The sequence below is a fragment of the Anomaloglossus baeobatrachus genome, chromosome 11 (assembly GCF_048569485.1).
Source record: "Anomaloglossus baeobatrachus isolate aAnoBae1 chromosome 11, aAnoBae1.hap1, whole genome shotgun sequence".
Lineage (NCBI taxonomy): Eukaryota > Metazoa > Chordata > Amphibia > Anura > Aromobatidae > Anomaloglossus > Anomaloglossus baeobatrachus.
The window spans coordinates 183557295-183582453 of record NC_134363.1 but is presented as its reverse complement, the minus strand read 5'-3'; the positions used below and the strand labels follow the sequence as shown (position 1 = coordinate 183582453).

The following is a 25159-nucleotide window of genomic DNA, read 5'->3' as shown; positions in this document are numbered from 1 at the left end:
TGGACTGCACCACAGACAGGTAGTAGAGAGCTGGAGTGCTTATGACCTGTAAAAGATAGAAGACTCTGGGTTTATAATGTCCTGTCAACTACAGATTGATGGTAACCAATATGGCCATCATATAAGTTCCCAGAGGGGCTGTGCTAAATACCCCTGGTTAACTAGAACGTTATTTCCACGTGGTGCTTGGGGGTTTGCATCGGCCCTACCAAGGTTCTAAAGCACCAGAACGGCTGAGTGTCACCAATTCAGGGATCGTTCGAGGGGAGGGTGGGAATATTTGCACTATATGCTGCAGCTTCCTTATTGATTCTGTAAACTTCTACCCTTTGTTCATATTGTGATTCTTGGGTTGTAATCAGGAACTTGAGCACTTACACAGTCTGCAGCCAGAGATGTCACTAGGACCGTACAGATCCCCTCGATGAAGGAGGCCACCCCAAAAGTGTGAAAAAGGGACTTCAACCAGCACGGTATTGGCTCCGCAAGTACCAGGATGAGGGCAAATGCTGCAAAAGAAGGTGGACTGTGAGCACAGGGCAGTGATAGAAGGTGGACTGTCAGCGCAGGGCAGTGATAGAAGGTGGACTGTCAGTGCAGGGCAGTGATAGAAGGTGGACTGTGAGCACAGGGCAGTGATAGAAGGTGGACTGTCAGTGCAGGGCAGTGATAGAAGGTGGACTGTGAGCACAGGGCAGTGATAGAAGGTGGACTGTCAGTGCGGGGCAGTGATAGAAGGTGGGCTGTCAGTGCGGGGCAGTGATAGAAGGTGGACTGTCAGTGCAGGGCAGTGATAGAAGGTGGACTGTCAGTGCAGGGCAGTGATAGAAGGTGGACTGTCAGTGCGGGGCAGTGATAGAAGGTGGGCTGTCAGCTCAGGGCAGTGATAGAAGGTGGGCTGTCAGCGCAGAGCAGTGATAGAAGGTGGACTGTCAGTGCGGGGCAGTGATAGAAGGTGGACTGTCAGTGCGGGGCAGTGATAGAAGGTGGACTGTCAGTGCAGGGCAGTGATAGAAGGTGGACTGTCAGTGCAGGGCAGTGATAGAAGGTGGACTGTCAGCGCAAGGCAGTGATAGAAGGTAGACTGTCAGCACAGGACAGTGATAGAAGGTGGACTGTCAGCACAGGACAGTGATAGAAGGTGGACTGTCAGTGCAGGGCAGTGATAGTGGGTGGACAGTGCAGATGCCTCCTGCCTCCATCACAGACCCCTGGCACCCTGTCCCCACTCCTTGTGTTATCCAGGCATCCTTTCTCTTCCTCCACCTGTCTTCTGGGCCTCCCTGGCCTCCGTGACGTACCCTTGCAAAGCAAAGCAAACGCCACATGGTACAATCCCGTGACGTATAATTCGTCCTATCCACCCTCCCACTATACGCAAAAACCTTGAAAAAGGCCTAACAGGCCGAAACGTCGGGTTTTGCTATATTGTGGTGGCGTTTTCTTTTCTGCAAATAGTCCAATAAAATAACACTTTTTTTGCATTTATTCTCTTTGTCCTAATTTGAGTGCTTGGGATCCAATATATTACTTAGCGCTTTCTTTCCCTTAAGCACCTTCCTCCTTAGGCGGTTGAGCCCAGCTCTACCCATAATTTTTGTCAGCACAGGACAGTGATAGAAGGTGGACTGTCAGTGCAGGGCAGTGATAGTGGGTGGACTGTCAGTGCAGGGCAGTGTTAGAAGGTGGACTGTCAGTGCAGGGCAGTGATAGTGGGTGGACTGTCAGTGCAGGGCAGTGATAGAAGGTGGACTGTCAGCACAGGACAGTGATAGAAGGTGGACTGTCAGTGCAGGGCAGTGATAGAAGGTGGGCTGTCAGCACAGGGCAATGATAGAAGGTAGACTGTCAGTGCAGGGCAGTGATAGAAGGTGGGCTGTCAGTGCAGGGCAGTGATAGAAGGTGGGCTGTCAGCACAGGGCAATGATAGAAGGTAGACTGTCAGCACAGGGCAGTGATAGAAGGTGGACTGTCAGTGCAGGGCAGTGATAGAAAGTGGGCTGTCAGTGCAGGAAAGTGATAGAAGGTGAGCTGTCAGCATAGAGCAGTGATAGAAGGTGGACTGTCAGTGCGGGGCAGTGATAGAAAGTGGGCTGTCAGCGCAGAGCAGTGATAGAGGGTGGACTGTCAGCGCAGGGCAGTGATAGAAGGTAGACTGTCAGCACAGGACAGTGTTAGAAGGTGGACTGTCAGCACAGGACAGTGTTAGAAGGTGGACTGTCAGCACAGGACAGTGATAGAAGGTGGTCTGTCAGCGCAGGTCAGTGATAGAAAGTGGGCTGTCAGCGCAGAGCAGTGATAGAGGGTGGACTGTCAGCGCAGGGCAGTGATAGAAGGTAGACTGTCAGCGCAGGGCAGTGATAGAAGGTAGACTGTCAGCACAGGACAGTGTTAGAAGGTGGACTGTCAGCACAGGACAGTGTTAGAAGGTGGACTGTCAGCGCAGAGCAGTGATAGTGGGTGGACTGTCAGTGCAGGGCAGTGTTAGAAGGTGGACTGTCAGTGCAGGGCAGTGATAGTGGGTGGACTGTCAGTGCAGGGCAGTGATAGAAGGTGGACTGTCAGCACAGGACAGTGATAGAAGGTGGACTGTCAGTGCAGGGCAGTGATAGAAGGTGGGCTGTCAGCACAGGGCAATGATAGAAGGTAGACTGTCAGTGCAGGGCAGTGATAGAAGGTGGGCTGTCAGTGCAGGGCAGTGATAGAAGGTGGGCTGTCAGCACAGGGCAATGATAGAAGGTAGACTGTCAGCACAGGGCAATGATAGAAGGTAGACTGTCAGCACAGGGCAGTGATAGAAGGTGGACTGTCAGTGCAGGGCAGTGATAGAAGGTGGGCTGTCAGCACAGGGCAATGATAGAAGGTAGACTGTCAGTGCAGGGCAGTGATAGAAGGTGGGCTGTCAGTGCAGGGCAGTGATAGAAGGTGGGCTGTCAGCACAGGGCAATGATAGAAGGTAGACTGTCAGCACAGGGCAGTGATAGAAGGTGGACTGTCAGTGCAGGGCAGTGATAGAAAGTGGGCTGTCAGTGCAGGAAAGTGATAGAAGGTGAGCTGTCAGCATAGAGCAGTGATAGAAGGTGGACTGTCAGTGCGGGGCAGTGATAGAAAGTGGGCTGTCAGCGCAGAGCAGTGATAGAGGGTGGACTGTCAGCGCAGGGCAGTGATAGAAGGTAGACTGTCAGCACAGGACAGTGTTAGAAGGTGGACTGTCAGCACAGGACAGTGTTAGAAGGTGGACTGTCAGCACAGGACAGTGATAGAAGGTGGTCTGTCAGCGCAGGTCAGTGATAGAAAGTGGGCTGTCAGCGCAGAGCAGTGATAGAGGGTGGACTGTCAGCGCAGGGCAGTGATAGAAGGTAGACTGTCAGCGCAGGGCAGTGATAGAAGGTAGACTGTCAGCACAGGACAGTGTTAGAAGGTGGACTGTCAGCACAGGACAGTGTTAGAAGGTGGACTGTCAGCACAGGACAGTGATAGAAGGTGGGCTGTCAGCGCAGAGCAGTGATAGAGGGTGAACTGTCAGTGCAGGGCAGTGATAGAAGGTGGACTGTCAGTGCAGGGCAGTGATAGTGGGTGGACTGTCAGTGCAGAGCAGTGATAGAAGGTGGGCTGTCAGTGCAGGGCAGTGATAGAAGGTGGACTGTCAGTGCAGGGCAGTGATAGAAAGTGGGCTGTCAGCGCAGAGCAGTGATAGAGGGTGAACTGTCAGTGCAGGGCAGTGATAGAAGGTGGACTGTCAGTGCAGGGCAGTGATAGAAAGTGGGCTGTCAGCGCAGGTCAGTGATAGAAAGTGGGCTGTCAGCGCAGAACAGTGATAGAGGGTGGACTGTCAGCGCAGGGCAGTGATAGAAGGTGGACTGTCAGCGCAGGGCAGTGATAGAAGGTGGACTGTCAGCGCAGGGCAGTGATAGAAGGTGGACTGTCAGCGCAAGGCAGTGATAGAAGGTGGGCTGTCAGTGCAGGGCAGTGATAGAAGGTGGGCTGTCAGCGCAGGGCAGTGATAGAAGGTTGGCTGTCAGCGCAGGGCAGTGATAGAAGGTGGGCTGTCAGCGCAGGGCAGTGATAGAAGGTTGGCTGTCAGCGCAGGGCAGTGATAGAAGGTGGGCTGTCAGCGCGGGGCAGTGATAGAAGGTGGACTGTCAGCGCGGGGCAGTGATAGAAGGTGGACTGTCAGTGCGGGGCAGTGATAGAAGGTGGGCTGTGAGCGCAGGGCAGTGATAGAAGGTGGGCTGTGAGCGCAGGGCAGTGATAGAAGGTGGGCTGTCAGCGCAGGGCAGTGATAGAAGGTTGGCTGTCAGCGCAGGGCAGTGATAGAAGGTGGGCTGTCAGCGCGGGGCAGTGATAGAAGGTGGACTGTCAGCGCGGGGCAGTGATAGAAGGTGGACTGTCAGTGCGGGGCAGTGATAGAAGGTGGACTGTCAGCGCGGGGCAGTGATAGAAGGTGGACTGTCAGCGCAGGGCAGTGATAGAAGGTGGGCTGTCAGCGCAGGGCAGTGATAGAAGGTGGGCTGTCAGCGCAGGGCAGTGATAGAAGGTGGGCTGTCAGCGCAGGGCAGTGATAGAAGGTGGACTGTCAGTGCGGGGCAGTGATAGAAGGTGCACTGTCAGCGCGGGGCAGTGATAGAAGGTGCACTGTCAGCGCAGGGCAGTGATAGAAAGTGGGCTGTCAGCGCAGGGCAGTGATAGAAGGTGGACTGTCAGCGCAGGACAGTGATATAAGGTGGACTGTCAGTGCAGGTCAGTGATAGAAGGTGGACTGTCAGCGCAGGTCAGTGATAGAAGGTGGGCTGTCAGCGTGGGGTAGTGATAGAAGGTGGACTGTCAGCGCAGGGCAGTGATAGAAGGTGGGCTGTCAGCGCAGGGCAGTGATAGAAGGTGGACTGTCAGCGCAGGGCAGTGATAGAAGGTGGGCTGTCAGCGCAGGGCAGTGATAGAAGGTGGGCTGTGAGCGCAGGGCAGTGATAGAAGGTTGGCTGTCAGCGCAGGGCAGTGATAGAAGGTGGGCTGTGAGCGCAGGGCAGTGATAGAAGGTGGGCTGTCAGCGCAGGGCAGTGATAGAAGGTGGGCTGTGAGCGCAGGGCAGTGATAGAAGGTTGGCTGTCAGCGCAGGGCAGTGATAGAAGGTGGGCTGTGAGCGCAGGGCAGTGATAGAAGGTGGGCTGTCAGCGCAGGGCAGTGATAGAAGGTTGGCTGTCAGCGCAGGGCAGTGATAGAAGGTGGGCTGTCAGTGCGGGGCAGTGATAGAAGGTTGGCTGTCAGCGCAGGGCAGTGATAGAAGGTGGGCTGTCAGCGCAGGGCAGTGATAGAAGGTGGGCTGTGAGCGCAGGGCAGTGATAGAAGGTTGGCTGTCAGCGCAGGGCAGTGATAGAAGGTTGGCTGTCAGCGCAGGGCAGTGATAGAAGGTGGGCTGTGAGCGCAGGGCAGTGATAGAAGGTGGGCTGTCAGCGCAGGGCAGTGATAGAAGGTGGGCTGTCAGTAGTAGTAGATGCCTCATTTAATGCTCTAGAGACCCTCACCGGTTGTGAATAGGGTGAAGCCGATGTTGCAGATCAGATTGTTGAGAAGAGGTTGGCTGCAAAATCGCGATGAGCTCGGCCTGTGGGGAAAACACTGTGATCAGTTCCATCTACAGACTCCAGACTGAGATATGGACCCAACCCCCCCCCCCCTCCCCCACCTGCACCAAATTCATCTTTAAAAAAAAGGCTCATCCAAGCCGGACAACACTATAGAGGGGTTCGGGGCCTTGACAGCGATCAGAAAGGGGGTGCAGTCAATGTCATCAGTCGAGGTCTACAGCAATGCAACCTGCAGCTCTGCGGGCTGGCCGGGCATGCTGGGAGTTGTAGTGTCACAACACCAGGCGAGCAGCCAGTATGTTGCCTATGTATAGAATAGGTGCATTCAGTCTGCCATTGCCCCCACAGTATTAGTATTGAAGTATAATAATTTGCAGCCCCCCGTATTGTGCCAATGCCCCCTCTATGCCTCATCTGCATTGCACTGTGTTATATGTTATTACGTTCCTCTCCTATAACTATCATCTTTATGGAGGTTTTATACCTTGTAGTATTTAGTGCTCAGGTTTATCATGGAGGACGCGGTGAGCGGGAGGTAGAGCTATGGGCCAGGCCGGAGGGGCAATCACCCCCAGATTATGTGGGACCACCAGGCCCCCCGAGCGGACAGGTAAGATGCCCTCATACACCGGGTACTGCACGGGCACAGCTATGGTACAATGTAACCGTATAGAGGGTGTCTGTGTGTGTATGATATACTATATATACAGGGGGGACAGTATGTGTAATAGGGTTATCATACATGGTGCAAAGTGAAACTGACTCAGCTGCCCGTAGCAACCAATCAGATTCCACTTTTCATTCTTCACAGACTCTTTTGAAAATGAAAGGTGGAATCTGATTGGTTGCTAAGGGCAACTGAGTCAGTTTCACTTTCACCATGTCTGATAACCCTATTACACATACTGTCCACATACTTTTGGACCACCCTGTATATATATATATATATATATATATGTATATGTATGTATGTGTGTATATATATATATATATATATATATATATATATTTTGTGTATATATATAAAGTTTAGTATTTCTACATCCTGACATCCCCTTTAAGAAATGACTATGAGACGTCTTCTATTAGCATGTGCAGTTTTTGGAGGAAGCCGCCATGTTTTCTCCCCTTTGCACCCCCTTTATTGCAGCCATCACTGTACACCGCGGGGCTCATGTGCTGTGTGATTACATATCACCCTACATTTACCCTTTCTGCAAAACGTATATAAACGTCTGATCAGTTTGTATACATTGTAAAGGTGTATACTGACCTGAGGAGTATATACATCTGCGGGACGGTCAGGGCGACTCCTGAAGATGCCACAATCGCCAGCCTGGAGGAAACAGGAGAGATTAGGGATACTCATGCCGTGTCGCTGTCCATGCGGCAGATAGGGGGCGCACTTACAGTCTGGATTTGTGGGTTCGGGGTAACCAGCGGCCGAGGTGGTGGGAGACGTGAGCTAGAAAGTAGTGGATCATCCTGTCTGTCACCTGATCCTCGGCCATGAATAATGTAAGGCGGCTCCCGGCTCGCTCTGTGCCCGCTGTAGTCCTGCTCCCCTCCTACATACGGCATGGAGGACTTTAGACCCCCAGAAAACACTGGGTGACCTCTGACCCCTGAATTGCCATAGGGGCTGTCACCCATTGTGCACATTTTATTTTAGTTATTGCTTTATCCTTGGGCTGTATGAAGGCTTTCCCTGAAACAGCGGAATATAGTTTACCCAAAATTGCAAAGTATTTCCTGATTACAGAATGCATGATATCCTGCTGAACTCTGAGACCCCCAGTACCCCCAAATGGAGCGACTGCGTGGCTCCATTGATTGTCTATGTGCCGCTCCGTTCATTGTCTATGTGCCGCTCCGTTCATTGTCTATGTGCCGCTCCATTCATTGTCTATGTGCCGCTCCATTCATTGTCTATGTGCCGCTCCATTCATTGTCTATGTGCCGCTCCGTTCATTGTCTATGTGCCGCTCCATTCATTGTCTATGTGCCGCTCCATTCATTGTCTATGTGCCGCTCCGTTCATTGTCTATGTACCGCTCCATTCATTGTCTATGTGCCGCTCCATTCATTGTCTATGTGCCGCTCCATTCATTGTCTATGTGCCGCTCCATTCATTGTCTATGTGCCGCTCCATTCATTGTCTATGTGCCGCTCCATTCATTGTCTATGTGCCGCTCCGTTCATTGTCTATGTGCCGCTCCGTTCATTGTCTATGTGCCGCTCCATTCATTGTCTATGTGCCGCTCCGTTCATTGTCTATGTGCCGCTCCATTCATTGTCTATGTGCCGCTCCATTCATTGTCTATGTGCCGCTCCGTTCATTGTCTATGTGCCGCTCCGTTCATTGTCTATGTGCCGCTCCGTTCATTGTCTATGTGCCGCTCCATTCATTGTCTATGTGCCGCTCCGTTCATTGTCTATGTACCGCTCCAGTCATTGTCTATGTGCCGCTCCGTTCATTGTCTATGTGCCGCTCCGTTCATTGTCTATGTGCCGCTCCGTTCATTGTCTATGTGCCGCTCCATTCATTGTCTATGTGCCGCTCCATTCATTGTCTATGTGCCGTTCCGTTCATTGTCTATGTACCGCTCCAGTCATTGTCTATGTGCCGCTCCAGTCATTGTCTATGTGCCGCTCCATTCATTGTCTATGTGCCGCTCCGTTCATTGTCTATGTGCCGCTCCGTTCATTGTCTATGTGCCGCTCCGTTCATTGTCTATGTGCCGCTCCGTTCATTGTCTATGTGCCGCTCCGTTCATTGTCTATGTGCCGCTCCGTTCATTGTCTATGTGCCGCTCCAGTCATGGTCTATGTGCCGCTCCGTTCATTGTCTATGTGCCGCTCCAGTCATGGTCTATGTGCCGCTCCGTTCATTGTCTATGTGCCGCTCCGTTCATTGTCTATGTACCGCTCCAGTCATTGTCTATGTGCCGCTCCAGTCATTGTCTATGTGCCGCTCCATTCATTGTCTATGTGCTGCTCCAGTCATTGTCTATGTGCCGCTCCAGTCATTGTCTATGTGCCGCTCCGTTCATTGTCTATGTGCCGCTCCGTTCATTGTCTATGTGCCGCTCCATTCATTGTCTATGTGCTGCTCCAGTCATTGTCTATGTGCCGCTCCGTTCATTGTCTATGTGCCGCTCCAGTCATGGTCTATGTGCCGCTCCATTCATTGTCTATGTGCCGCTCCGTTCATTGTCTATGTGCCGCTCCGTTCATTGTCTATGTGCCGCTCCATTCATTGTCTATGTGCCGCTCCATTCATTGTCTATGTGCCGCTCCGTTCATTGTCTATGTGCCGCTCCAGTCATTGTCTATGTGCTGCCCGATATCGTGAAGGGCCGCACTGTGTAACTCAGCTCCAATCAAGATCTCATAGTCTGCTTCACCGGATCCCTGGGGGTCCAGCACTCGGACCCCCAACGATCAGCAAATTATACCCTCTCGTATGAATATTGAAATATTGGGAAAACTCCTCTAAGAGCTCTCCCAGTTTTAAAATAACTTATTATTGTTTATACAAAGTTTTCAACTTTTGATACATTTTGTATGATCATAGTTCCATAATTCTCCAGATCTCTGCTTGCTGTTTCTGGACGGATTCATTCTGCTTTATATCTGCTCAGACCTTACACTATTCGCATCTGAGGGTTTGGTGCATTTGCATCCAGTCTGTACAATCCTCTGTGCGGAAGGCATCAGCAGCACAAATCTCGCATCTGTCCGGATGTCACAATGTATCAGCCCAGATTCTGAACTGGATACTAAATCTATGGATATAAAGAAGCAGGTTTCCATTCATTCAGCAAGCAGAGATCTTAAGATGGTGTAAAATTAGTCTGTGTAAGGCTATGTTCACATTTCCGTTGTTTTGCTTCCGTCTCCTTGAGGAATTACGGTATCCTGCAAAATATTTTGCAGGAATCGTTTTTTTTCCCCATAGACGTCTATTAGCGACGAATGGGCTTGCATTGCATCCGCCGCATGACGGATCATTCGTTTAGTGACTGACCGTCAGGCGGGAGCAACGCTGCATGTAACATTTTTTGGAGTGGCAAAAAAACGGACTCCGCAGGTGTCCATCGCCATTCGTCACAAGCTATAATGGTTGTCTATGGTGCTGGATTTCGTCGTAATCCGTCACATGACGGAATCAAGTGCTGGATTCCTTCATGCTCTACTGAGCATGCCCAGCATGTTAGACACACCCACTTGGCTGTCCCAAACACAAACGGATCACGACGGATGCTGCAAAAACTGATGCACACCGGATGTAACGGACGCGACGGATCAGTTTTTTCACAGGATTCCTGTGAACGGAATCCTGTGAAATAACACATCCGTTGCATCAGTTGACAACTAAAAAACGACTGATCCATCGTTCAACGACGGACCTGATGGATTTAAAACAACGGAAATGTGAACATAGCCTAAGGCTGCTTTCACACTTGCGTCGTTTTGCATCAGCTGCAATCCGTTGTGTGACTGATGCTGCAAAAAAACTGATCCGTTGCAGCTTTTTTGTTCCGGAATTTACTCATCTGAGCATGCTCAGTTGGTAAATGACTGATCTGTCACAGGAATCCGTCCAGTGACACATTCCAACGGATTCCGCTCCTATAGGCTTCCATTATAAAAACGATGGACGCCGACGGAATCCTGCACATTGCGTTTTTTTGATGCTCCAAAAAACACTACATGCTGCGTTGCTGCCGCCCGGCGGTCAGTCATTCCACGATTGATCTGTTGCTCGGCGGATGCAACGCAAGGCCATCAGCTGCAATCCGTCGGCCATACAAGTCTATGGGAAAAAAAACTGAATCCTGCAAAATTCCTCAAGGCGACGGATTGCAACTGATGCAAAACGACGCAAGTGTGAAAGCAGCCGAGTTACAAAGTTGCAGAGACCGTTGCACTTTTGGAGAAAGTTTTATGGAAGATGCCCAATGTCACCTTGCACTTACCTGCAGGACCAGCACTTTGATTAGTTTTTCGCAGTCCGTTTTTTGTAGTTTCGTCGCTTCTTTTGCGCTTTTTACTTGGATCTTATGATGCGAGGTTTGTCCTTTGGAAGCAGGAGGCAACATTTGCTTCCGGTGTTGTATGGGTTAATTCTTCACCATTGCACCATACTCCGGTAGAGTTTTCGGATGACGCCATGCAGGAGCTCGGCACTCTTCACCACTAGCCAGTTAGTGACTATTACACAGACCATCACTGTGATAGCCAGCGACTGAGCCACCCACAGGAGCATGGTGCGTGCGGCTGCAAGATAATAGTGGCACTGGGGCAACGTGGCATCTTTGAAAGGTGGTGGTGGGGGAGGGAAGGAGCGGGCCGGCATGGATTAGCATCTCATTAGTTTATACAGTTGGTTGGATGCAGACAAAAGTATTCAGCGGAGCTATGTGATATGTGGGCAGTTGCCAGTCGTATACTGGGACCATTCTCCAAACTGGGATGACAATGCAGGCAGCGCCCCCTGGTGTACACACACGTCATCTTCAGACGTCTGCTCACAGGTTCGGACTTTGGATTTATGAACATGTCCTGGATGTGAGGTCGGGATGTTTCTTTCTTCACTAGCTCTTATGTATCAGCACAGCTTCATTCCTGGAGGGATTTCCCCTACAAGTGTTTACCTTCAAATCTTCAACTTTTTTTTTCTCCACCCTCCCTGAGACTGTAGATGCTTTTTTATTCTCTCAATGCTGTAATCGGCCATTTCTAACCCTCTTACTGCTGCATTCAATATCACTGAGGAAAGCGAGGAACTGAGATGAGACGTCACAACTAGGAGCAGAATCTGAGGAGCAGCCAGATAAGTGGCGGACTCTGCAGCACCAAAATAAAGAATGTTTACAAAGTTGCCTGATTTTGCATTTAGGAAGCAAATAATCAAAAATAATAGTGAAAAAGTTCCAGGTAACTTCAATATAAACCGGCCTTTGTGTACAATATTCACTACACCACGTGTATCCTACATTCTAACCAGACTTCCCCTCTGCGGCCTCTATCTGTAGCTTTCCATTACCTCTGAGCCTGTGGGAGATGTTTATCTGTTTTTATTTTCCCAAACGCCGCATACAACCTTTAGGGGTTACTGTTCCCTTGTCTAATTGGAGCATATTCAAAAGCAGCAGCAGCATGGAGAACATTATACTGTACTTCTGAGCAGTGTAGCTGTTAAACCAGCTCTGGGGTGAGATAAAACACGCACTAGAAAGGAGCAGCATTTAGGACAATATACTGCAGTACTAAACTAGCTGTAAATCCAACTCTGGATGAGATAAAACACTTACTAAAAAGCAGCATCATGGAGGACATTGTACTTCAGTACTAAGCAGTTTAGCTGTAAATCCAGCTCTAGGGTGAGATAAAATACGTACTAGAAAGCAGCATCATGGAGGACATTGTATTTCAGTACTGACCAGTGTAGCTATGAATTCAGCACTGGGGTGAGATAAAAAAAAAACCTTACTAGACAGCAGCAGCATGGAGGACATTGTGCTTCAGTACTAAGCAGTGTAGCTGTAAATCCAGCTCTAAGGTGAGATAAAACACTTACTAGAAAGCAGCATGGAGGACATTGTACTTCAGTAATAAGTGGTTTAACTGTAAATCCAGCTCTAGGGTGAGATAATACACTTAATGGAAAGCAGCAGCATGGAGGACGTTGTACTTCAGTATTGAACAGTGTAGCTGTAAATCCAGCTCTAAGGTGAGATAATACACTTACTGCAATGCAGCAGGATGGATGACGCTGTAATTCAGTATTGGCCAGTGTAGCTGTAAATCCAGCTCGGGGTTGAGATAAAACACGTACTAGAAAGCAGCAGCATGGAGGACATTGAACGTCAGTACTAAGCAGTGTAGCTGTAAATCCAGCTCTAGGGTGAGATAAAACACTTACTAGAAAGCAGCAGAATGGAGGACATTGTACTTCAGTACTAAGCAGTGTAGCTGTAAATCCAGCTCTAGGGTGATATAAAACACTTACTACAAAGCAGCAGCATGGAGGACATTGTACTGAAGTACTAGAAATCTGCCACGTTTGTTCCTCTTTTTTTTAGTCTCCTCCCTTTATCCTCACCAAAGACTACAATTGACCGCTGTAATCTGATCCCTCAGTCTCCGTTTTGGCAAGAAGCAGAATAGTCTTAAGATTTATTAAGAAGTTTTTTTCTATTCCTTTGTTCTACTAATTTATGCAAATTTTGTTGAAACGACGAGGACTGATTAAGGAGGGAATTACTTTATGTATCAGTCCTGACGGCTGCCCATCCCCCGCCCCTCTTGTGTTATCCCCTCGCTGCACCTTATCCTTTGTTTCATTCATTCTCTGTTATTGTTTCTCTTTTTTTTATCATTTGCCGTTCTCTCCTTTATTTTGTCAGTGATGGGCTGTAGCTCCGCGGATTTGGTGTGATCCGTCCTCCCGGCTTCTTATGTTGGGTTTATCCAGAATAGCTTTAACCCTGTGCCCCAGAGTCTCCCGGTGCAGACGTAGGGACCCCAGTAATGTCTGCACGTGGCGAGCGCCCATCAGGGGCCTGGTAACACCAGCTCGCGGTGACGCCAGGAGGAGCGCGCGGAGGGCACAGGGTGAGTAATCCTTACTGACTGCTATGTTTATATGGATACGTTGCTGCCTGATTTCCTTGGTTGTCCTTTGCAATATTTAGAAAATTGGATTTATTTATTTTTTTACACCATTTATCTTTATATATTTCATATTTTATATATATTTTATATTTTTGTCATATTATATATATATATATATATATATATATATATATATTTAAAATGATGACAAAAATACAAAATATATATATAAAATATGGAATATATTAAGATAAATTGTGTAAATAAATATGAAATATATATATAAAATATGAAATACATAAAAATAAATGGTGTAAATAAATGGTGTCAAAAAAAGAAATTTATATATATATATATATATATATATATATATATATATATATATATATATATATATATATATATAATCAGTACAGACCAAAAGTTTGGACACACTTCATTCAAAGAATTTTCTTTATTTTCAGGACTTTAAAAATTGGAGATTCACATTGAAGGCATCAAAACTATGAATTAACACATGTGGAATGAAATAGTTAACAAAGTGTGAATCAAAGTAGCCGCCTTTTGCTTTGATTACTGCTTTGCACACTCTTGGCATTCTCTTGATGAGCTTCAAGAGGTAGTCATCGGAAATGGTTTTCCAACAGTCTTGAAGGCACTCCCAGAGATGCTTAGCACTTGTTGGCCCTTTTGCCTTCACTCTGCGGTCCAGCTCACCCCAAACCATCTCGATTGGGTTCAGGTCTGGTGACTGTGGAGGCCAGGTCATCTGGCGTAGCATCCCATCACTCTCCTTCTTAGTCAAATAGCCCTTACACAACCTGGAGGTGTGTTTGGGGTCATTGTCCTGTTGAAAAATAAATTATGGTCCAACTAAACGCAAACCGGATGGAATAGCATGCTGCTGCAAGATGCTGTGGTAGCCATGCTGGTTCTGTATGCCTTCAGTTTTGAATAAATCCCCAACAGTGTCAGCAGCAAAGCCCCCGCACACCATCACACCTCCTCCTCCATGCTTCACGGTGGGAACCAGCCATGTAGAGTCCATCCAATCACCTTTTCTACAAAGACACGGTGGTTGGATCCAAAGATCTCAAATTTGTACTCATCAGACCAAAGCACAGATTTCCACTGGTCTAATGTCCATTCCTTGTGTTCTCTTCTGCTTGTTGCCTGTCCTTAGCAGTGGTTTCCTAGCAGCTATTTTACCATGAAGGCTGCTGCACAAAGTCTCCTCTTAGTAGTTGTTCTAGAGATGAGAAGGTGTGTCCAAACTTTTGATCTGTACTGTGTGTGTGTGTGTGTGTATAGACATTATACATATATAATATATATACATTTTTTTATACCATTTAGTTTTACACCACTGATTTTTATGGTTCACATTTTATATATATTTTATATTTTTCATTTAAAAACAAATTTTTATATATGCAATATGTGTGTGTGTGTGTGTGTGTGTGTATATATATAATATATATATATATATATATATATATATATATATATTAATTTTTAAATGAAAAATATAAAAAATATATGAATGTGAAACATATAAAAATCAGTGGTGTAACTAAATGGTGTAAAAATATATATGCTGGTGTGTGTGTGTGTGTATGTATGTATATATATATATATATATATATATATATATAATGTGTATATATAAATATATATAATTATTTTTATTTTTTTTTACACCATTTCATTTTATATATTTCATATTTTATATATATTTTATTTTTTATACAATTTATTTATTTTTACACCATTTATCCGTTTTGTCGGACACATTTTATGTAGGTGATCATCAGAGTAAAATTCTAATAAAAAATCCCCAAACTGGGCAGACGAACCTCCCGCCGTGCACGGGAGCAGATATTGCACCGTCCGTATCCAGGCGGGCACCGAGGCGGCACTCCCCATCGGACTGACCCCGTCCGCCTGTGATGAAATCATTGTCTGGTTTTCGCTTACCTGTCACCCAATTCTCCTTTCCCGAGTGCCATGTGTGCAGGGGTCAGTGTGGATACAAGTGCGGAGTGTGGTGACATAACGCCGAACACGCCACATTGCGACACCCGGATTATGACATCGGGGTTAACCCTTTCTCTGCTGCAGGACGAGGCTCTCTGAAGGATCCAAACAATGTTCTGCAAAAATTAGGACAGAAGAGATGGATTTCATTTTGGAGGGGCTCCTTCCCCTGATTGCTGGATCTGCCATCACTGGGGGTCCTCACCATCCCAGCATTATTCCCCAACTTAGTAGCGTTTGTGACCGCTGGGACCCCACCGCTCCGCAGTGATACATATGTGGATGGCGCCCTGTGACCGCTCTTGTAGTATCCATATCGCTGGTCCCTCCGCTTTACCAGGACCGGATCACATATATGATACATGGGACATCACGGCCGCACAGAGTCCAGACGAGCCCGATGTGAAGGGGCAGCGACTCCCCCATTTGCCGGATTTTCTACATCGATGCCCTGAGTATTCGCACATATAATAAATGTATGATGGCCGCTCCGGTAACCCCAGGCTGGGTAATTGCATTTTGATGCCACTTCCGTTTTTCTTCGCCTTTTTATTTCCTCTGTAGATTACATCAGTAACGCTGCCGCCCTCCACCCAACACCCGCGTATTCTGCAGACGCCATGGAGAAGTCCGATGAGAGGATGGAGGTTGTGCTCCTCGCTACAGGCTCCTACAACCCCATCACTGTCATGCACCTGCGACTGTTTGAATTGGCACGAGACTATCTGCATGGGACGGGTGAGAGGATATTACAGGGTAACTCCGCATCAGTAATGTGTGTACACCAGCAGAATAGTGAGTGCAGCTCTGGAGGATAATACAGGGTGTAACTCCGCATCAGTAATGTGTGTACACAGTGACTGCACCAGCAGAATAGTGAGTGCAGCTCTGGAGTATAATACAGGAGGTAACTCAGGATCAGTAATGTAATGTATGTACACAGTGACTGCACCAGCAGAATAGTGACTGCAGCTCTGGAGTATAATACAGGAGGTAACTCAGGATCAGTAATGCAATGTATGTACACAGTGACTGCATCAGCAGCATAGAGAGTGCAGCTCTGGAGGATAATACAGGAGGTAACTCAGGATCAGTAATGTAATGTATGTACACAGTGACTGCACCAGCAGAATAGTGAGTGCAGCTCTGGAGTATAATACAGGAGGTAACTCAGGATCAGTAATGTAATGTATGTACACAGTGACTGCACCAGCAGAATAGTGAGTGTAGCTCTGGAGTATAATACAGGGTGTAACACCGCATCAGTAATGTGTGTACTACACCAGCAGAATAGTGAGTGCAGCTCTGTAGTATAATACAGGGTCTAACACTGCATCAGTAATGTGTGTACTGCACCAGCAGAACAGTGAGTGCAGCTCTGGGGTATAATACAGGCGGTAACTCAGGATCAGTAATGTAATGTATGTACACAATGACTGCATCAGCAGAATAGTGAGTGCAGCTCTGGGGTATAATACACAATATAACTCAGGATTGTTTCTGCATAAATATTTTAATGATTTTTCTTTTGCACAGGAAAATATAAGGTTGTGAAAGGAATAATCTCCCCAGTGAGTGATGGGTATAAGAAGAAAGGCCTTGTTGAGGGGTCTCACCGTCTAGCCATGGCACAGCTGGCGACTGAGAATTGTGACTGGATAGAGGTGGACCCCTGGGAGTGTTTGCAGAAGGAATGGACGGAGACAGCGCTGGCATTAAGGTATTGAAGATTATGGGGCGCGGAGCAATGTCTGGTCTGCAGTCTATATATATATATATATATATATATATATATATATATATATATATATATATATATATATATATAACATAATACACACAGAGTGTGTGCACCCATATCCTGTCCACCTCCATTAACTTGAGAATGGCGGGGCAGCTATAGGCATAGAAGTGGTGTCTAGGTATAGTAAAGTAGCCATGCGCTACGCAATGAAACCACCTATAGCGCCACCTGGTGGAAAACAACGGAGTTAGCATTTTTATCTCGAAAACGGAACGAGATAGAGAAAAAAATGAATTACAAAGTTGTAGGGCGTCATTAATTCAATACGAATCGACACCTTGCATACAGAAATGCTGTGATTAGAACGTGTAAACCTCACAAGGCTGCGGACGTGAAGCGATACCTCATGGAGACCTTCCTACAAGTCATTGGGTATGGTGGCTGTGTGGAGTGGCCTCCGCTCACCTCACCTGACCCCATTGGGCTTCTTTCTGTGAGGTCACATCAAACAGCAGGTGTATGCGACCCCTCCACCAACATTGCAGGACCTACGACTATGTATCACAGATGCTTGTGCAAACGTATCACCTACCATATTGCAGCAAGATACAGTATGCTGTGCAGAGTCCAGATGTACATTGCAGCTGACGGGGGCCGCTAATGAGCGCCATATGCCTGACCAGCATTCAATGTTTGGGGGGTGGGGGGGTCATGGGTTTCATATCATAGCATTTCTGTATGCAAGGTGTCGATTCGTATTGAATTGATGATGCCCTACAACTTTGTAATTCACTTTTTTCTCTCTCTCGTTCCGTTTTCAAGATAAAAATGCTAACTCCGTTTTTTTCCACCAGGTGGCGCCATAGGTGGTTTCACTGCGTAGCACATGGCTATTTTACTATACCTAGACAACTTCTATGCCTATAGCTGCTGCCATTCTCAAGTTAATGGCGGTGGACAGGATATGGGTGGACACTCTGTGTGTGTGTGTGTGTGTGTGTGTGTGTCTGTGTGTCTGTGTGTGTGTGTATATATCTATATATATATATATATATATATATATATATCTATATATATATATCTATATATATATATCTATATATATATATCTATATATATATATATATCTATATATACACACAGGGTGAACGTGTCACTGTTTGTCCTCACAGACATTACCAGCAGCAGCAGACGTGTTCTGGTGATACTGGGGGGCTGGAGAAGAAATCGGGGCACAGAAAAGGTCAGAAGAGGAAGCGAAATAACATCAGCCAAGATGCTCCTGACTACAACTGTCCGGAGAGTAAAGGTATATACACGTCCTATATACTGCACATACTGAGCACTACAACCCCCAGCATGATGCAGCTGTGATATAATGTGTTATTCTCTACAAATATCCCCCTACAACCCCCATCAGGTGTGTCATGGCCGCCGGGTCACTATTGCTGTCTTCTCTTTCAGCCTCACCTCGGGTAACGCTTCTCTGTGGAGCCGACCTGCTGGAGTCCCTCGGGGTCCCGAACCTTTGGAAACCGGAACACGTGGTAGAAATCGTGTCGTCTTTCGGTCTGGTCTGTATCACCAGGATGGGCAGCGATGTCGGCAAGTTCATCTACGAGTCCGATGTCCTGTGGAAGCATCGGGACAATATCCACCTGGTGGAGGAGTGGGTCACCAACGACATCTCCTCCACCAAGGTGCGGCGAGCCCTGCGGAGGGGCATGAGCGTGCGGTACCTGGTCCCCGACCCTGTCCTGGACTACATCAAGAAACACGACCTGTACAGCGAGGAGAGCGAGGGGAAGAACTCAGACATCCTCCTAGAACCCTTCCTAAGGAACTCCACCAACCCCCAGAAATGACCCATCGCCCGGCCATGTGCTGCAGGTCTTCGGAGCGGCCAGGCCTGCTGGTGCCTCAGTAGAAATAACCAATACCTATGTTTATGATTTAGGGTCTGAGCCTCTTTTCCCCGCTGCCTGGATCTTATGTCTGGTGACCCCAGAGATGATAGAAAGGTCCATCTGCTCCTAAAGGTCAAACCACCCCCTCCATAGACGGGTACAAGGGAGATGTGGGCCACAAGGTACATGTAGGGCCGATCATGGGAGAAAATGGACCAACATCTCTCATCTCAGTGGAGTTACCAAGAGCTGATGGACATCTCTACATCCGCCACATGAAGGTCCTTATACGTGTAGCGGCCTCAGACCCAGGGGGGGCTCAAATGAGGGGTGAATATACATCACTGGGGGGCGGAAAGTGCTGAACACTAATATTTATTATATTTTTACTAGAATACACACAGCTATACTGTGCCCAATGGATCCTACTGAAAAATAAATATATCAATAGGTCAAGTCACCCCCCCAAGCCCAAACATCCGAACCACCCCCGACAGTAACTGCTCTCATAAAGTCTGACACCCGACCACTATACAGGTTACATATACATATAATCTACATCAAATATTATCATTGCTTTACTACCCAGTACTGATCCTGAGTTACATCCTGCGTTATACTCCAGAGCTGCACTCACTATTCTGCTGGTGCAGTCACTGTGTACATACATCACATTACTGATCCTGAGTTACTTCCTGTATTATACTCCAGAGCTGCACTCACTATTCTGCTGGTGCAGTCACTGTGTACATACATTACATTACTGATCCTGAGTTACTTCCTGTATTATACTCCAGAGCTGCACTCACTATTCTGCTGGTACAGTCACTGTGTACATTACATTACTGACCCTGAGTTACCTCCTGTATTATACCCCAGAGCTGCACTCACTATTCTGCTGGTGCAGTCACTGTGTACATACATTACATTACTGATCCTGAGTTACCTCCTGTATTATACCCCAGAGCTGCACTCACTATTCTGCTGGTGCAGTCACTGTGTACATACATTACATTACTGATGCTGTACTGATTTTCATCCTATAGATGTATGGTGTCTCCACCAGCAGAATAGTGAGTGCAGCTCTGGAAAATATAAGATGTACAGCGGGTGCGGAAAGTATTCAGACCCCTTTACATTTTTCACTCAATTTTTCATTGCAGCCATTTGGTAAATTCAAAAAAAGTTCATTTTTTCCTCATTAATGTACACTCTGCCCCCAACCCCCATCTTGTCAGAAAAAAACAGAAATGTAAAAAATTTGTGCAAATTTATTAAACAAGAAAAACTGAAATCTCACATGGTCATAAGTATTCAGCCCCTTTGCTCAGTATTGAGTAGAGGCGCCCTCCCTTTTGAGCTAGTGCAGCCATGAGTCTTCTTGGAATCCTGGATTTGGGGATCCTCGTCCATTCTTTCTTGCAGATCCTCGCCAGTTCCGTCAGGTTGGATGGTGAACGTTGGTGGACGCCATTTTCAGGTCTTTCCAGAGATGCTCCATTGGGTTTAGGTCAGGGCTCTGGCTGGGCCGGTCAAGAATGGTCACAGAGTTGTTCTGAAGCCGCTCCTTTGTTATTTTAGCTGTGTGCTTAGGGTCATTGTCTTGTTGGAAGGTGAATCTTCTGCCAAATCTGAGGTCCACAGCATCTGGAAGAGGTTTTCTTCCATGATATCTCTGTAATTGGCTGCATTAATCTTTCCTTCATTTGCAACCAGTTGTCTTGTCCCTGCCCCCATAGCATGATGCTGCCACCACCATGTTTCACTGTGGGGATTGTATTGGGCATGTAAAGAGCAGTGCCTGGTTTTCTCCACACATACCGCTTAGAATTATCACCAAAAAGTTCTATCTTCGTCTCATCAGACCAGAGAATCTTATTTCTCATAGTCTGGGAGTCCTTCATGTGTTTGTTTTTTGCAAAATCTATGAGGGCTTTCACATGTCTTGTACTGAGGAGAGGCTTCCGTCGGCCACTCTTGCCATAAAAGCCCGACTGGTGGAGGCTGCAGTGATAGGTGACTTTGTGGAACTTTCTCCCATCTCTCTACTGCATCTCTGGAGCTCGGCCACAGTGATCTTGGGGCTCTTCTTTACCTCTCACCAAGGCTCTTTTCCCACGATTGCTCAGTTTGGCTGGACGGCCAAGTCTAGGAAGAGTCCTGATGGTCTCAAACTTCTTCCATTTAAGGATTATGGAGGCCACTGTGCTCTTAGGAACCTTGAGTACTGCAGAAATTCTTTTGTAACCTTGGCCAGATCTGTGCCTTGGCACAATTCTGTCTCTGAGCTCCTTGGGCAGTTCCTTTGACCTCATTATTCTCATTTGGTGTGACATGCAGTGTGAGCTGTGAGGTCTTATATAGACAGGTGTGCGCCTTTCCAAATCACGTCCTATCAGTGTAATTACACACAGCTGGACTTCAATGAAGGAGGAGAACCATCTCAAGGAGGATCACAAGGAAATGGACAGCAGGTGACTTACATATGAGTGTCTAAGCAAAGGGGCTGAATACTTATGACCATGTGATATTTAAGTTTTTCTTTTTTAATAAATTTGCACAAATTTCTATATTTCTGGGGGGGGGGGTTCTGTCAAGATGGGGGATGGGGGGCAGAGTGCACATTAATGAGAAAAAAATGAACTTTACTGAATTTACCCAATGGCTGCAATGAAAAATGTAAAGGGGGCTGAATACTTTCCATACCCACTGTATGTACACAGTGCCTCAGCTCTTCGGTGTAGATTATATTGATATAGTAAATGTAAAGTGGTGATCCATATTCTTGATTTTTGCCGCTGATTCTCTGGGATGTGTGGACCCGTCCATAGATGAGGGTACATGTGCGGTGATCTCAGGGTGACGTCTTCTGGAGAGTCCCGGTGCTCCATACCGGTGCGGTATCACAATGCTGGACCCCCGCTGCTCTCGAGGGGAGAGGGTTTGGTGCTTTGTCTCCATTTTTTGTCAATCTTAAATAAATCATTGACTCTCCTTCATTCTCACCTTTTCTTTAGTGAATATTATAAAAAAAAAAAAAAGAATTCTCATAACTTAAATGTTCTTAATGCTAAAAATGTGGGACCCCTGAGTCTTTCCAATAAGGTGCAGTCCCTGCCGGTCTCCCCAACGGGGGTGGAAACGTCTGCAATCTGTCACATCAGAGACACCTTTTATTCTTTCTATGAAGGGTATAATAGTTTTGATGAATATTTATTTAATTTAAAATTGCATTTTTTTATTTATTTTATTTTTTTGGGGGGATGAAGAAACATTTGAATATACAATGTAACATATTTTTTATGCATACCCCATAAAGATGTGGATATTTGAGGAGCGGGTCAGCCGGGGAAGATTTGCCTTTCCAAATGTGGGAATTCTTAGAACGCAAAGTGTTGCAGCGCAGAGGTTCCGCACCCCGTGACGTCTGTATACACTGCCCTGATTGTTAGTTAATATGTTATTATTGATCTTGCGGTCCTGGCTGAGTCAGGAGGTCGCTGTCTGGCCCGGGTGTTACAGACGTCCATACATGATTTCTAGTTAAACCCTAACATGACCGTGTCCACATGCAGTGCTGTAACATCCGACTGTTTCTACCAGTGTATGGCCTCCAGCCCCTTACCCTCACTGTGTACCAACTGTCCCATTAACGCCTGTGTACAATGTCTGGTCGCATGGACCCCGGTGTATAACCTCTGGACCCCTCACCCTCCATTGTATAACCTCCGGCTCCCGACGTGCCTTCTGCCTTGTCTACCATGTGACAAAGCGTCCGCTGGTGCGGAGCTCACTGATACCAGTGCATCCTGTAATAGGAGCCACCGGGGTAACAAGTCCATTCCTGACATTTCTTCCTCTTGAATCTTCCCCATCACCTGTGCATGATTGTGGAGACACGGGCTCAGCGGGTGCTCTCGTCCACTAAATCCCGCCGCCTTTAGAAAGACAGCGTGGCTCAGGGCTCATCCCAACTGAACGCCGACCTCCTTAACCGTGGGCGGAACACTACTCAGACAACACAGGGTGAGGGAACCACAATAATTAGACTTTATTGGATCCCCAAACAATTAACGGCACATAACACATAACCAGCAAAACACACAAATGTAACAGGCAACAGAGTCTCACCCTTCCGCTGGCTCACCAGGGATATAGAATGTCCTTGCCTCAGAGGTTCCAGGGCCGCTTACTCCAGTCCAGCAGCACCCCGCTTTTGGCGGGCACCCACCGAGAAAGGAATAACGCCAGATTTAGGAAGCTGTGTGAGGTCTGCAAAGTCTGTAACAGGTGACTGAACTGTCCCAACCTGAGTGTCCTCCTTAGGTAGTCCTGATATGATGTTACAATCCTGGCAGCCGGAGTCGAAATCCCTAGGCTGTGGATATGGTCTCCAACTGGATCCGGAGTCCCTAGATTGAAGCCATAAGATATCCTGATCCTCTAGTCAGCTCCAAAGAGCTGAGACTGGATCCATCAGCATCCATCAACCTTCATCAACCCTGGTGGCTTAAAGAAGTCCCTTTTATAGCCATAACCTTCCCTTAGGATACACTGCGTCCTCATCGATTGGTTGGACAAGATTGCTTCTCCCATTGGATGAATTTCAAGCTGCATGGATAATGTTCATTTAAATGATGTGCATAGAAAGACTCAGTATATCTACATGGAGTCGGCAAGTCACCGACTAGACAATGGCTACTAAGGTAATTACATTATCAATACACAACTACAATACATTGGTTACTGGAAAAGTCTGGAGAACAATACGTCTGGCTTTCAGTGGCCAACACAATTACATTGAGTCAACAAGAGTCTTGTAAAAACAATGAGGGACTTCTCCCCCGTCTATAGACAATCTATCGTGCTGTCTGGCTGGATTTTAAGAAACTTTAACCCATGAGAGTCCATGTCGTCACAATGATATTATTGAGAAGAGAAAGGAACCGGGGCAACTTGGCCATGAAGTGGAGACCCCATAATATTACAGAGCGGGGGGCCGAGTGCTGAGGAGCAGAGGACAAAAAAGTCACCAGCGCTCTGCTCACCCCATAACTGCAGAGTCCAGACCTCCTCTGGAAACATCAGCACAAACACTGCACCTGTGGTATCTTCATGGCCGAGCTGCTGCAGCCGTACTTTACCAAGCACAATGCCGAGCCATATATCACCAAGCACAATGCTGAGCCGTATATCACCAAGCACAATGCTGAGCCGTACATCACCAAGCACAATGCTGAGCCGTACATCACCAAGCACAATGCTGAGCCATGCATCACCAAGCACAATGCCGAGCCGTACATCACCAAGCACAATGCCGAGCCGTACATCACCAAGCACAATGCCGAGCCATACATCACCAAGCACAATGCCGAGCCGTACATCACCAAGCACAATGCTGAGCCGTACATCACCAAGCACAATGCCGAGCCATGCATCACCAAGCACAATGCCGAGCCGTACATCACCAAGCACACTGCCGAGCCATACATCACCAAGCACAATGCCGAGCTATACATCACCAGGCACAATGCCGAGCCGTACATCACCAGGCACAATGCCGAGCCGTACATCACCAGGCACAATGCCGAGCCGTACATCACCAAGCACAATGCCGAGCCGTATATCACCAAGCACAATGCCGAGCCGTATATCACCAAGCACAATGCTGAGCCGTACATCACCAAGCACAATGCTGAGCCGTACATCACCAAGCACAATGCCGAGCCGTACATCACCAAGCACAATGCCGAGCCGTACATCACCAAGCACAATGCCGAGCCGTACATCACCAAGCACAATGCTGAGCCATACATCACCAAGCACAATGCCGAGCCATACATCACCAAGCACAATGCCGAGCCGTACATCACCAAGCACAATGCCGAGCCGTACATCACCAAGCACAATGCCGAGCCATACATCACCAAGCACAATGCCGAGCCATACATCACCAAGCACAATGCCGAGCCATGCATCACCAAGCACAATGCCGAGCCGTACATCACCAAGCACAATGCCGAGCCGTACATCACCAAGCACAATGCCGAGCCGTACATCACCAAGCACAATGCTGAGCCGTACATCACCAACTACAATGACAAGCCGTGCATCACCAAGCACAATGCTGAGTGTCGGATGGAGCGATGTAAAGCGGCCACCACTGGACTCTGGAGGAGACGTGTTCTGTGCAGTAATGGATTGCACTTCTCTATCTGCGTCTGATGGAGGGGTCTGGGTTTGGTGAATAGAGGACGTTATCCCCT

At 47.4% G+C, this 25159-nt stretch overlaps 1 protein-coding gene across 1 annotated transcript in view; it reads left to right on the top strand.

Annotated features, from left to right (window-relative positions):
* The window catches only part of NMNAT1 (nicotinamide nucleotide adenylyltransferase 1), a 54110-nt gene that overhangs the window by 8679 nt on the left and 20272 nt on the right, over positions 1-25159 (top strand). Inside the window, exons 2-6 of the mRNA XM_075327363.1 lie at positions 12998-13205; positions 15807-15980; positions 16779-16962; positions 18159-18295; positions 18451-18842. Coding sequence (XP_075183478.1) covers positions 13049-13205; positions 15807-15980; positions 16779-16962; positions 18159-18295; positions 18451-18842 — 1044 coding nt within the window. The 5' untranslated portion in view covers positions 12998-13048. The remainder of the gene's footprint in view (positions 1-12997; positions 13206-15806; positions 15981-16778; positions 16963-18158; positions 18296-18450; positions 18843-25159) is intronic.